Genomic DNA, 14,424 nt, shown 5'->3' with positions numbered 1-14,424 from the left:
CCTTCAACAATCATCAACTTTTACAACAAATAAACTGCAGATGCTGTCAAGTGAAGGCTTGTTCTTTAGATACTGCACTCTGCACTGTAAAAAAGAGAGAGTGACGAAGAGGACTTGGCAGGGGGTGAGAGGAAAGGGGCCTATGATGACCTCCCAAAGGACTCTGGAAGCCAAAAGCAGGCCCTTCAACAGATTGTCCCATGTTGGGCCTCCAAAAACTGAGATTCTCACAAGTCACCTTCACGGAGCTTTAGTACTGCAGTCTATTGAGTGAGTCGATGTAATGAAAAGTGGCTCCCAATGCCCAGCTGGTTTCAACATTGTCAATTTTCCGGGCAAGCTGGTAAAAAAAAAACAACAAAACAAAACAAAAAACTTAAGCCACAATTATTTGGGAGAAAGAAGAAGCATGCAAGGTGAGTACAGTGCTGAAGGTTATGATAACTGGTTATCACCACTGTGGAGACAGTGTCCCTCCACCTTCAACATGTATTGTAGCAAGAAGGCAAATCAAGGACTGGCATGACAACTACTGGTTTGGCACCCTCCTGCCCACCCTCCCCAGCAACCCCTTTGTGCATCACCTTAAAAACTTGGCTCTTTGGGAAGCCCAGTTCCTGCAGGAGGAAGGTGATGTACGTGAGGTCCATGCAGAGAAAAGGGCTGCTTCCAGGGCTGATTTCCATGGTCTTACACACTAAGGAGAAAGAAACAGTGTCTGAGGGCTCAGGCCTAGCATCAGCCCAGCTTTGAAAAACCTCAAATGAATCCATGAAACACCTCGTCAGTTGAGTAGCGCAGTGATGGAACCTGTTACGATGGAGTTGAAATGACACGCACATGTTAGCAGGAGCACAAAAGCTTTGGCACGCTGGAAGGAAGATGAAGGCATTCTGTTTCTCCCCTAAGACAGCCAAGTTTCTTGTATCTCTTCAGAAAAAGATGAAAAGGGCCTCCAACTTTTCTTTTATCTACTTCAAGCCTTTAAAAATCTGAGCAGCCTTAGGTGTGTTACATTTCTTGAGCATAAGCACTCAACAGATGTTGACAAAATCAAGAACAAAAAAAGACAAAAGAAAAGATGAAATCAAAATAAATCCCACTTCCTTTCTCAGGACGAATTACACAAACGGTAGTCCAGAAATCAGATGTGCAACAATTGTTCAGTCATTCATAGTTTACCAAAAAGCCCCACGTCAGTTTGATCAAAGCCTGGGTTTGCAGAATTAAGAAAGTTTACATTTGTAAATCTGCACAGGCAGTTCTCTCTGCAGCTGATGAAGTGAAAAGCTATGAATCGGTATTCCCCCTTTTTCAGTTAACAACCAAGCATCTGAACAAATCTTGAGACAAAAAGAAAAATTAAAACAGATTAGAACAGGTTATGCTAACAAGATAAGAAGCCCCACATCTGTTTTGAAAGCATGATTTCCGGACAACTGTTAACAGGCAGGTTTATTAGTAATTCTTGAGAGAGCTTTGAAATGTTAAGTATTTTAAGATGTCTTATATGCGCTGCAAAAGCAAGAATTACTATAAAAATAGCTGAGATTTTCAGAAATAAGCAGAAATGTTGGTGAGATGCTATGGAGAGAGAAGTGCTCAAGAGAGATGCTCAATATTTACTTAAAACAAAAAAGCAGGCTTCTTGGCATGCTACACGTGCCACCTGGCTATGAATCTACACACAAGTACTAGTCCTGTTTGATTGTATTTTACTCACCGTATTTAGCTGCAATTTCAAAGTCACCAACAGTTAAGCTTCCTCCTTTTTCTTTATCTAAAAGAAAAAAAATGCATGGCCTTTTATGGTTTTTGTCTAGAGACAATTGTAGATTCAAGTCATAAAAGTCGTTTGGCAATCAAACCTTAAGCCACTGAATCCAATGACAAAACTCACACTTGCTTTAAAGGTAAAAGAACCTTTAAAAGATTCTTAGTACAGACTGAAAAGCCTCATTTCATGAAGAACTTTTAGACTCGTTTCCTAAAGAAACCTAGTTTACAGACTCTCTCACCTTGTCCCCATGTCGCTGCTGCCCTGCCCTGTAATGCCGGAACACAGTTAACGCCTTTGCCAGATCTGACAGGGCAGTGGTGCTCTGCAGCATATGAAATCTGAAATTATTTGTGAAACAAAGTGGCTGGGGAGGGGGCTATGTTTGTCCATATTAGCTTGAGATCTCACCATCTGCTTTCTACCACTGAACACGACAGCCTTCTGTACACCAGCATACCGCTGGAAAAGAGATGGGATGCATTCTGCATACATGTGGAATTACCTGAAAATCTTCATTCCATCTAAAAAGGTCAGTGAAGCAAAATACACAGCCCAAGATTACACGATTGATTTGCTTTACCGCCCAAGAAATTTGTTTATTATTATGAGGGCTTTTTTCTATTTGGATTGTGGAGTTAATCAGACACCAATGACTTCTGAAATGCAGACGTTTTGTTCAAAAACCTTTACTAGAAGTTGCAGGTCCTAGTTCACCACCCCAGTCCCTTCTCTATTCAATACCCAGTCAAGACCAATGCTGCACAGCAGTGTAACAAAAGACCTAAGATCCATGGCTGATAAAGCATCGTGACGTGTGCGAGTGTCACCATCTCTTCCACGACTTGTCATTTAAAATGAAACAAAAACAGGAGCAAACGTACCAATGAGACCAACCTCTGCTGCACGGTCATAGTAGTAGGAGAAAGAGTAAAAATCCAAGTCCTTCACTTCCTCAGCTTTATGCACTTTTTTGTAGAGCATCTTTGCCACTTTGTTAGAACAAGAGTCATACAAAGGCTCACCTAGAGGAAGGCAAAGACACCCTGCATATTATAGGCAGAGAGTTAAATACACATACAATTTATTTGGGATGTGCCAGGAAACAGGCTCCCTTTTGCACAATAGCACTTTGGAAGCTCTTCACAGAGAACTGAAATCTGCACCTTCTTCCAGTGGCAACACTTACCATCCTTAGGTTGGGACTAAGTATGAGGGAGATCAGAGAAGGACATCATCATTTGAGGCAGAAGGACTTTGAAAGACTTGTTCAGCGATTGCTCAACTCCATCTGCATTACTACTAGCAGCTTTACTGACTGGACAGACACACCATGGCACAAGAGGAAAGAGCTGCAGAATCTCTTTAACAGCACGTCAAGAGGAGCCAGACAGAACAGCAAACAGAGCATCCAGTGTCTTTGCAAGAGGCTGAGAGTATATCATTTACTCTGCTAACAGCATGCTGGCCTAGATAGGACGAGTGACAAATCACTATACCTGCCTTCTGTCCTTTCATTTTGTACACTATCTCAGCATGTTGCCATTCAGATTTGAAGCCAGGTGGTAAACAAGGGCTGATCAATTCCTCCCCTTCTCCTACTGCAGAAGTAAAACAAAGCCACATTAAGGAAGAATGTAAGGAGTTAATTTCAGACCCCTCACCCCTAGCCCTGCTCCATACTGTCCCACAGCCTCAGCAAAGCCCCAGTCATGGTTCAGATGTCCTGTGGCCCCACAGGGCTGGCAAGAATACAGGTCTCCTGGGATCTAGCAGTGTCACCTCCTGCATTCATCTCAAATGCACCCAGCCATGGTGACAGGAGTCCGCATACCACTCAGGGACCTTGAGTCCAGTGGGAAGGGGATAGACAACTCCTCCCCCACAACAGGGCTACATACCCTATGCTTAGAGCCAAGACTTGAGGAATGCCCATAACTTACAAGGTTTTCCCTCAACTCCTCCTAAAATGGCGAGCCTTGCTGACATCAGCCCGAGTCCCAGGTAACTGCAAAGGGATAAAAGCCTCTGTGAACAACAAACATCTTTCCTCCGGTACTCCACTGACAACTTGGCTGGACACGCCGGTCTCCCCTACATGGTCCCAGCAGAATGGCTCGAGTCAGCAGCTAATGCACATAATGGGAACAGCGTGACAACCCATTCTCGTATTACCCAACACAACAATCTCTCTTTGAAAAAAGCACAGGCAATAGGTCTCAACTGTAATCTGGCTCGTGAAGAACTGGGAATGCTGGAGACATTCCCTAACCTTTCTCCTACCCTCCTCAAAGGCAGCACAGCCTCTAGCATACAGAATTGACTCTTTCTGAGCCCAAACACACCCCACAGCAAACATAGCTGAGAAGAAGCTGCTTCCCTCTGCCTAAAACACTGGGTGTGGGAGAAGCCAGTGAGGGAGAAGGAATGGCAGAGATGAAGCGCTATGAACTGACTGCAACTTCCATTCCCCATCCTCCTGTGCCACTCAGGGGTGAGGAGGCAGAACAGTTGGGACTGAAGCTGAGCCTGGGAAGAAGAGAGGGGTGGGAGGAAGGTGTTTCTTATTTTATTCTTATTATCCTACTGTTTAATTGGCAAGAAATTAAATTAACTTCTCTAAGTTGAGTCTGTTTTGTCCATGACAGTAACTGGTAAGTGACCTCCCTGTCCTTATCTTGACTCACGTCATACTTTCTTCCCCCATCCTGTTGATGGAAGGGGACAAAGCAGCTGGGTGGGCACCTGGCAGGTGGCCAGGGCCAATCCACCACAATGACACAGCTCAGGTTACTCCGCTTCTTCCCAGTACTCATTTGCAAGGACGTCACTTCAGCAAAACACCTAGATCTCACTGGTTTCATAGAAAGCTTCTATCTGTACAGCGTGGTCTCTTCCCCATAACTAACCTGTATGAATACAGCTTGTAGGTGTTGTTAAACATCTGAAATGAAGTTGTATGGCCAGCTGGTGATGTCTGGAGAGTTGCCTGGAAGGAGAAAAAGATGTTACTGCAAAGTTTCTGCCAGCAGCAGCAAACATCAACAACACAGTCTTCCAAAATATTAGGAAAAAGGTGAAACAATTGTAGCATTGTTCAGAGAGAAAAGATGAATTTGCAAGATTTTGATTTGACCACTGACACACAAGACAACCACAGAACCTGCAGCTAAAACAGTGTCTTCACATGACAGAATCTAAACTGGTTAAATTTCTATTTGTATCCACATCAAATTGGTGTATAAAAGAATTATATAAATTAAAAAGAAATCCTTATTCCAGTTCTTAACTGCTTTTGTCAAGAGGCTGCAGCAACTGCCTCTTCACATGATCCCTATTGGGGAAAACTGTGCAAAACAATCTGAAAGTCAGGCACACACTAACTTCCTACTCAAGCGAATTCATCTGTGAACTTCTACCAGCCAGAGGAAAAGTACATCACTGTGCTTGCCAAGGAACAGAGTGAGGATCAGCCTGCAGTCTGAAGAAATGAAAGAGTAATTATCTAAAGCACTTTGCAGCCTCTTCCCCAAGTGTGCTAGCATGTCTTTGGGGAGCAAAGCTCAGTCCCAGATGCTATTCATGTTGCTCACATCTTAACACTAAGTCCAGAATTTCCACATCTTAGACTCTTCACATCCCCTGTCATTCTGCTGTAAGAGCACAATGTCTTGATTAGACCAGGCTGGGACACTAGACACAGCATCCCAACCCTCTGCTTTTGTGCAGCTTTACTATGAGGAGTATCTCTGCTCAGGACAGAGCCTTATGACTCCACGTCCACAGCACTTCCAGCTCACAGAACATCTATAAAAATGTCACAACAGGAAGCTGAAATGGCAAACATCAGCATCCATTTTTTACTGTGCAATAATGGTTGCTCCTTAGAAAGCATTCAGTTGCAACTGAGTGAACTCAGGAAAACCAGAAACAAGGACTGAAAAGGCACCTTACTGTGTTCTTAAAATTCCATATAGGCCAAATGTTGGACTTGAATTCATTAGCAGCAACACAAACTGAGAGTCAAGGATTAAGACGCTCAGGCGAACACTGCATTTTCCCCAAGGTAAAGTAGCCCTGGCAGATTCACCGCATGCACCACCAACCCAAGGAGCTGGAGGACCAACAGAGAGTTGTGAATGCCTCTGTGACTGACTACAGCAAGGCAGATGTGACCAAGTAACCTGGGTTTTTCTGTCAGAAGCGTGGCTTCATGTCAACACGGACAAACTCTTGGTCTATTTCCAAGGGAAAAAAGTCTGAGCAGTTACTGGCTTCTGCAAAAGCATTTCCCAACAGTGTGCATGTTCACATTACCTCAGTGCGTGGAAGGAAGGTGATCTGTGTTGATCCACCACCCAAATCCAGCATCCCTACACTTCTCCTCTGCGGATCGTCTAGACTACCTGAAATGTGTGACAGAACAGAGAAAGCCATGGTGGGCGCTGTGAGAAACTGGCTAGGAACAAAACCAGAAGTACAGTGGTAAAGAAAGAGGACAATCTAACTCCATCTGTCAGCTTCCAGACAGCACTGAATTATACCATCATCTACTGGGTACTTATTTTTTGCTTTATCAGAGTGACCTGAAATTCTTCAAGTGATAAAGTTTCTCTTATTTCTTTGGTGGCTGTTCATGTTCTAATTACAGCAGTTTTAGTTATTGGATTCCTGAACATTTTTCAGTGGATGCAAGGACCCTTTTGCAAATTCTACTCTGGTAACCACTTTGTAACACAGAGGAATGTGTTTTCTTGGCCACCTCTGCCCAATCGCTTAGTGGTATTCTGCAGATTCCTATGGCCAAGGAGATGACAGACTGAAAAGAGCTGGCCCAAGAGACTTAGCTCTCTTGGAATTCTTCCTGCTGCCAGCTCAGACCTCTCTTCTCATTTAAATCCAGTTCTTCTCAGATACTTCAAGTATACCTTCCTGGCAACACTGAGCCAAGTAGCTCTGTATACCTCACGACAGCTGATGTTTGAAGAACTCTGACCTTTCTGATATTTCCTGTAAGCATAAAAAGCCTTTAAGGCACTTGTCACATTGCTCCACACCGTGTGTGCTGAACAGGGCGCTTGGACGGCAGACTGCTTTACTTACTGTCAGAGAGGGCTTCAGTACTCAGTTTCTCTTTACTCTTTTCTAACTCAGCAGTGTAAACAATTGTGGGATTTCTGTTACAAGTCTGTAAGGAAGTAGCACAGCACCTTCTTTCACTCTGTGCAGCTGCCAAGCACATCCAGAATATGCACATTAAAAATTTAGGCAGAGCTAGCGGCAGACTCTAAAAAGGAGTAAAATGGTCTGGTATCCTACAAGCAATTCAAAGAAATGCTATATTAAATATCTAGGAAAATGGATTAAACTCCTTGTTCTCTCAAGTAAATGGCCAAAATCCTAACAACTTAAATAGGCCAGGCCAAAAACAACTGCTGACTTATTCCCAGATCCTTCTTTCTCCCACTCCAGTGCAATGAAAGAGCAAATCCCATGCAAGGGCAGAAAACAGCATGAACTTCACAGCATCAGTCACATCTTCATGCACATGCTCGTGTACACATACCTGTCAAAAAATTTATTGTGATCCAGGCTGAAATACCTAATAAGGAAGAGATTCAGAAGATGCACTGTTAGATCATATCATTTCATTTCATCTGACAACAACTAATGAGGTGAGCTGTATTACAAGGTCTTCCTGCTTTAGGATCTGTTTAGCTGAAGGCATTTTTAAGTTTTCTCATATAGTTTAACTGCGCCATCTAAACAAAATAATCAGCAAACCAGAGCTTGTCATGCAACAATAGACTAAGACACCAGGGACGATCTGTCACAAGCTCCCTTGTCTCCTTTTCACAAGTGGAGGACTTCTAATACAAAGTCTCCAAAGGATGTCTAGCTGAGAGCTAAGCCAGACAGACCTTCAAGAAGGGTGAATAGGACTGGCTCCGCCGAGCTTCCCTGACCCGTCTTGCCCCAAACAACTGTCAATGGCTGTCAAAAACCAAGATTAGATGCCTTGAACAGAGAGAATGACCTTGTAACCAGAGCTCATGTGATATTTGGAAGAGACCCCCATACATGAAACGGCTGGAGAATGCTGTATTTCACAGGTCAAAAACTTGGGCGAGAAGTCACACAGGCTTCAGTCCTTCGCTAAAAGACAGAAAAATGACTGACACTCACATTGTCCATTTTCTAGGAAAACATCCATTGGTAGGCTTTTGTTTGCTGTCAGGCACTCGACTTTCCTTTTGAATACCAAGAATTTTCCTATTTTCAGTGTTCTAATTTTTCCTATTTTCCTCTGAGCATTTTTGTGAGCTTCACTGTTTCTGTCCTCTTCTTGTTTTATAAATGTTCGCTCCATGAATTAGATTAATTAGTGGGCCTTATGTTAACAAATTCAAATATTTATCCATGCGGTTAGAACTCAAGGCATGCTAGGGAACACGATCCAGTTCAACTCTTGGCTGAACCAAGGCTGTCACTGTTATTCATGATTTTAAAACAAAACAAAAAGAAGAATTACAATGTCTTTCTTCCATTAAGCAGTAAAAAATAAACTCATAAACAGCTCCAAACAGCTCCAGCTATTTTAAAGTTTGGTTTCTAAGCAGATTTAAAACACATTTCAACACTTGGTTATTTAAAATTTAGAAATGTTTCTTCAAATTATTTTAAATCAAGATTGATTCTGGGTTCTTTCCTCAGCATTTTTTGATGAGCATCACAACGTACTTCAGCATGTATTTTCTTCTCTATATAACGTTTTTTCAGATTGGTTTCACAATGTCACCGTTTGATGTGGGGGGGAGGTTCTGGGTGGCAGAAGCTGCCCATCAGATCCGACTCCCATCCCCCTCGGGGCTTGAGCCAATCGGTGCCTCTGCGAATTGCCCTATTTACATCGGGACAAAGGAACTGGAAAGGTGTGTGCCTTTGCCCAGGAGCAAGGAGAAGGGAGGGGGGCACAGCCCCCGCTCCCAGAGCCTGGCCGGGCCGGTGGCCCAGGCCGGGTCGGTGCCACCTGCTGAGGATGGCGGCGGTGGAGCCGCTTAGGGAACTCAGGGAGAGCCCCATTCCCGGGGTGCCCACCGGGCCAAGTTCACCCAGAAAAGACTGAGATCTGAGACAAACAGCCACACAGATAGCAGGTCAGTGAAGATGGAACAGGACAACGTGTGCCACAGCTGAGTCCCCTTGCAAGCGGCCCCTTTGCAACCAGCCCTCGGTGGAGCAAGCAGAGACCCACTCGCAGCCCATGGAAGATCCATGTCGAGAGGAGATGCCAGAGCCTGAGTACGGTACGTATCCAGAGTCCGTGAGATGACCCCCGCCGATTGGGAGGTGTTTCGTTAAAGGAGATGCCTGAGCCTGAGACTGTTGTGAATCATGGGCACAGGCCGAGGCACATTTACGCATTTACGCATCTAAAGTCTGGGTGCACTTACACATTTATGCATTTTAAGTCTGTATGGAGACACATTTAAGGTTAATATGACGACCCACGCCAGAGCGCATTTAAAGTCTGTATGACAACCCACGACAGAGCGAGTGGCAACAACTCCCTAAGAATCCGAGACTGTGGTAAAGCCCGCACTTGGAGCACTCCAATGGGGTAAGGATTGCCTCCTGCGGGTAGGACTCACGCTTTCGCCGTGAGTAGGGGATCCACTGGAGCAAGGGACAACAGTGTAAGGACTCCTTCTCCTTTAAGAGAAGCGGCAGTAACAGCATGGAATGAACTGACCTGCACTCCCCCATTCCCTGTCCCCTACACCGCTGGGGGGAGGAGGTAGAGCTGGGAAGAAAAGGCAAAGGGGGAGAGTGGTGTTGATTTTAAGTTCTGGACTTGTTTTCTTGTTATCCTCTCAAGTAACCGTTTTTGTTTGCTTTTGTCTTTTTAGGTAGCTGTTAATAAACTGTCTTGCTTTACGGAAATTGAGCCTCTTTTGCCCGGGACTGTGGTTGGTGGGTGCTCTTCTGTTCCTGTCTCGACCCTCAGCTCTTTTATTATATTTTTCTCCTCTCCACTTTACTGGTGTGGGAGAGCTGCGTGGAGCTTAGTTGCCAGATCGGCCTAACCCACGACACACAATCACACTATTAGATCAGTTACGATTAACATTATGACTAAATACTTCAAGAAAGCTCTGATGAGCATTGTCAAGAGCAGAGTGTGCAAAACCAGTTGTTGAAGACCATCTCAACAAGCAGATATCCAGAAACCTTTCCAGAAAGGCTGACTGCACAGTGGCTTCCTGGTGATCCCAGCACTCAGAGCTTTGAAAATCAGGAAGAGTTCAGGACTTCAAATTGAAAAGCACAGCACAAGGTCTCTTTGGCAGGCACTGCCTGAGGCAGCGTAAAAACTGTTCAAACCCGCTGCCTGTGGGTTCCTACTACAGCGAGTGGAGTCTTGTCATAGTGCAGCAAAAATCTCCAGGATTGTAGAAAGGGTCTCTACAAGTTAACCTACCTTCATCGGTTCCATTCATTATCGACACACAGTTGTCCCTCACGAAGAAGGGGGAGGCCTGAAAAATCTCCTTCACCTGTAGTTCAAATAAAAGCTACACTCAGAGAAATCTTTTTTCAGTTGGAAATCAAGTTTTTTTTCAAACTCCAGTTTTACACAACTGCTCCACTTCTTGGGCCAGATGCTGACCGTTGCTCACCACTTTGTTCGAAGCTCAAGAGCCCAACATGCATCAGCCTGCGACTTGCTATGAAAGGTCAGTGATTTACATGCTGGCTTTGCAGTTTGTGGCAGAGACATAGATGGATGTTTTTCAAGCCTGACGACTGCTCAGAAATGCCATTAACAAGGGATGGACACGGGTAGGGAACGGAACCCCGTTCACTTCGCTGTAACTGGCAATCCACGGGGTATTGTATATGCACGGGAGAGGCAAGAGACGAACACCCTGGCTTTCAGGAATGCCCCAGAGAACTGCATTTTAACAGGAGCGTGTTGGCTGTTAAGAGGTCCTCTACACTACATCCTACATGAGGTAGCAAAGCCCTAAGTTTCCAGAGTCCTCTAAAGTAACAACTGTAGCAGTTCCAGTTGAAATTCAGTGTAGCAAAGAACCGGCCAGCTTGCAGGCAGTAGAGAATAATACAGGCATTGGTCTCAACTACACCACATTTCTTCCTTCCAATTATTGCTTAGAAAAAGAGTACACTTAGTGCACACTTAATAAACTTTTCCCGCAGCCGTAAGGTCTACAACATAATATGTTGTTTATTTTTATATTATTTGAAAATATTAAACATACTTTACATGCCGATAAACACAATTTACATTATCTCCAACAGATACAAAGGAGCAAACCTGCAGCAGCAGGCTGATAACATGACCAATTGAATAGCAGAGAACTTTTCTCGAAGTAGCAGCATCCTGGTCAAAACCACCAACACACATGCCCAATAAGAACAAGCCTGTGTTGACTGTCAGGATTACCTCATTACATTTGTTAGGCTAAATGTCATCTCAGGCTTATCTGGAGCTGTCATCATTCCTCTGCCCTTGTACTCACACAGTTTCTCCCCCCAGTCCCATCTGAGATCAGGTGGCTTTGCACTGCTTTCAGGGTTAAATGATAGGAACGGCTCATGTACATGAAGATAAAGCAGTATGAACCTTACACAGAGGGACCAAAATTTCTCATAAAATTTCTGGAAACAAAACTGAAAGACAAGAAATAGTACCTTATCCAGCAACTTCTGAGCTTTCTTTCCCGGCAGTAACCGTAGGCCAGCTGTGGCTTTCAGGACCAGAGGAGTAAACTTCCACAGCTCCATAGGAACTTCCTTCTTTGCCACCTCCAGGAGCTCTTTTATTCCCTGGCCACTCTGCGAGCAGAGAAAGAACAAGAAAGGCGTCTTAGAAACTCTTCAGATTTGCCTTTCTTGGAAGGGAAAAAGGGTGATCAGCGGTATGATTCACTGTAAATGCGGAACAGTGAATATCACAAGGGATCAGGAGAAGGTGGAGGACTCATCACCTCCTGCAACGTGCGACCTAGGGGATATAATAGGGATTATACAGCAACAGGTTAAAAACAGGAAGTTACCTTTTCAAACAGTGACACAGAACTCTCTGCTACTGCATGCTTTTGCTGAAAAGGTTCAGAAGACACTACAACAAATACTTGGGAAAAAAAGGCCTTTGGAGCCAGTAAAACACTATGAGCTGGGTGTAAGCCTGGCCCAGGAAGTCCCTAAACCCCTGCAAACCAGAAGGTAAGGGAGATGGGAGAAGTCACTTAGTACTTGGCCCGTTTATTTTAGATTTTTTCCGAGAATCCAATTCCGGCCACTTTTGGAGAAGGCTCTGCTCCAATCCAACACAGCTCTTTTGTCGTTTTCTTAAGCTAATCGAAAGGCAGAGATAGGAAAAACATCCACTGTGCTTAATTAACAACATCACTAAGCGGAACTAGATGTGTTCTGTTTTTTCCTCCTCTGCACGTTGACCAGCTTTTGCTGTGGGCTTGCATAATTTGGAGACACTTCTGAGACAGTTCAGCATACTGTACTACAGCTAGATGTGATTTGCAGGGCATCTCAAGAACAGGAGGTTTTGAAACATGTACTTTTACAGTAACAGGAACAAATTACCTTTTCGACATCATCAGCATATGCAGACAGACCTGGCTTCAGTGCTTTAAACGTCTCATGGGTTAATTTGGGAGTCCCTGTTCAAAAGCAGTATTCCAAAATAAGTAATGATACAAATAATTTCGCATACACGAAAAGAAAACCATTTTACAAATTACATCATTATGTGCTAAGGGAAGTCAATTGAAGCCTTTGTCTAATGAACTATTAACAGCCACTCGACCTTTAAATACAGCTATGGAACTAGCTCCCAAGAAAACCATTTTTAAAAGTCATGGCTGTTTTTCAGGTGCTGGTGTCCACTACACACATATCTTTCATGCACATCAGATGGGTGCAAGCTCTCTTTGAGCCCTTACACCTGCCATGTGCAGCTTTCCAAACTGTACCGATAACAAAGACCCCATGTTTCAACAAGCTCTGTTCTGGCTAAACTTGACTCCAGCAAAACTCAGTGGAAGTTTTCTGCCATTTTCAAGGGCAGCAGAGGGAGTCAGACCTAAGCATTTTGGAAACCTGCAGTATGGACAATCATACGTACCTGCAGGTGATATAACATGAGCCTGACAACATCCTCCTCCTGTACCCAATTACACTCCATAAAGTTTCCTGCAACATATTCTGGAATTGTGTTTAAAGAGAAGCAGGCAAGGAAGAAGCAAAGATTTGGGAATACACTGGAAGAAGGAAATCATTGCTGTTTAACACCTCTGTTAGCTAAGCCTTACAGTAACCCACTCCGCAAACCTAAGGTACTCCTCATAGGCCAATCACACCATACACCACACTGCTAATCCTTAAAAGCATCTTCACATCACCTACTAACAGCATCCACATGGGTTCTTTCATCTTTAACAGTTTCACAAATAGGAGCTGATGACACCAAACCAAATGATGCTCATGACTCTACGGGAAAACTGGAGCTTTTTTGTACACGTCTGTCTCGCTTCTCAGCAATACTCTCTGTGCAGATGCAATCCACAGCAATTTGAATCGAACAGTGAAGTTTTGCAATTTAAATCCAATACTGAAGCCAAGGATGCACTAAACCAGACAACGCAGACAGAAGCAGCTCCCTGCCAGGAACTGGAGACAGCCAACAACCTCATGGTGAAAATTTGGGGGAATAAGGCAGTTTGAATTTACAATCCTCTCTTCGACCAAGCAGTGTGATGAAAAACCACTCTTCTTCAAGGCGCTATTCTAAAGGTACAGCTGCTATTTAGTTCACATTCTGACATTACAGCATTTTCTCCTTGTTGAATGTTTTCACAATTTCACCCAAACCCACAAGCTTGAACCATAATATACTTCCTGATGGCTCTCTAGAAAGAGCAGAAGCATGTTTATTCAAGCAATCCCTAGAAACGAATCAATAATCTGCTCTATAAATTACGGATTAATTAATCTATCACGCAATGAGCAGGCCGTACCTTTTGGCTGCTGTGCAAATTTAAAAATATGGATGCGAGTTCCTGTGCTTCCTGCGTCAAACATAATTCCATAAAAGATTGAGAGCTCTGTGGTCAGTGCCGGATGGTTCAATTTGTCTCCCCTGCTTTCAGCAACTCCTTCTGTTCCTCCCATAACTGGTTTGGAATCCAAGTGCCATTTTATGTATGCGACATAAATAGCTATGCATGCCAAAATCCCAAAAGCAAAGAACCGCTTTGATATCTTCATGGCTTCCATTTATCAGATGTTTTGTTTCTTCCCTTTATCAAAGGTTTTATTTCTTGTCCTTCACACAGAATAAGTGGTTCCCACATCACTCCTATATCCAACAGAAAAGAAATGTTTCATTTTCTAAACCTGCTGAAAGGATCTAAGAGTATGATAGTTATTTGATAAGAGACTTCCAGGAGTAAACTTGACTTGAGTTAAATACTTAACTGTTAGCTGGTTTAGGTCTATGATAAGAAAGTCAGGCATGATAGTCAAAGTAAGCAGTTAGTCACTGCAACAAACAGCCTGGCAAAAAAAACTATGCACAGGGAGTGACAGACTACTGCTGGCAA

At 43.8% G+C, this 14,424-nt stretch overlaps 1 protein-coding gene across 2 annotated transcripts; it reads right to left on the bottom strand.

Annotated features, from left to right (window-relative positions):
• Positions 1-232: 232 nt before the first annotated feature.
• ENTPD6 (ectonucleoside triphosphate diphosphohydrolase 6) lies at positions 233-14,138 on the bottom strand. Of its 2 annotated transcripts, none has more exons than XM_086630601.1 (13): positions 13,840-14,138; positions 12,407-12,483; positions 11,495-11,638; positions 10,260-10,335; positions 7,344-7,379; positions 6,095-6,183; positions 4,687-4,799; positions 3,721-3,785; positions 3,277-3,378; positions 2,662-2,802; positions 1,724-1,780; positions 585-697; positions 233-340 (listed from the first exon to the last, which is right to left on the bottom strand). In XM_086630601.1, exons 1-13 carry the CDS (start codon positions 14,096-14,098, stop codon positions 251-253), a joined length of 1,362 nt encoding a protein of 453 aa, XP_086486727.1. In that variant the 5' UTR covers positions 14,099-14,138; the 3' UTR covers positions 233-250. The 2 variants fall into 2 exon arrangements, with proteins under 2 accessions (XP_086486727.1, XP_009977653.1); XM_009979351.2 differs by having other exon boundaries at positions 4,687-4,766.
• Between the last annotated feature and the right edge of the window lie 286 nt (positions 14,139-14,424).

This window comes from Tauraco erythrolophus, chromosome 2 (assembly GCF_009769465.1).
Source record: "Tauraco erythrolophus isolate bTauEry1 chromosome 2, bTauEry1.pri, whole genome shotgun sequence".
In the NCBI taxonomy this organism is placed as follows: Eukaryota; Metazoa; Chordata; class Aves; order Musophagiformes; family Musophagidae; genus Tauraco; species Tauraco erythrolophus.
Note: the sequence above shows the minus strand (reverse complement) of the source record. Positions and strands in the feature narration are given on the sequence as shown.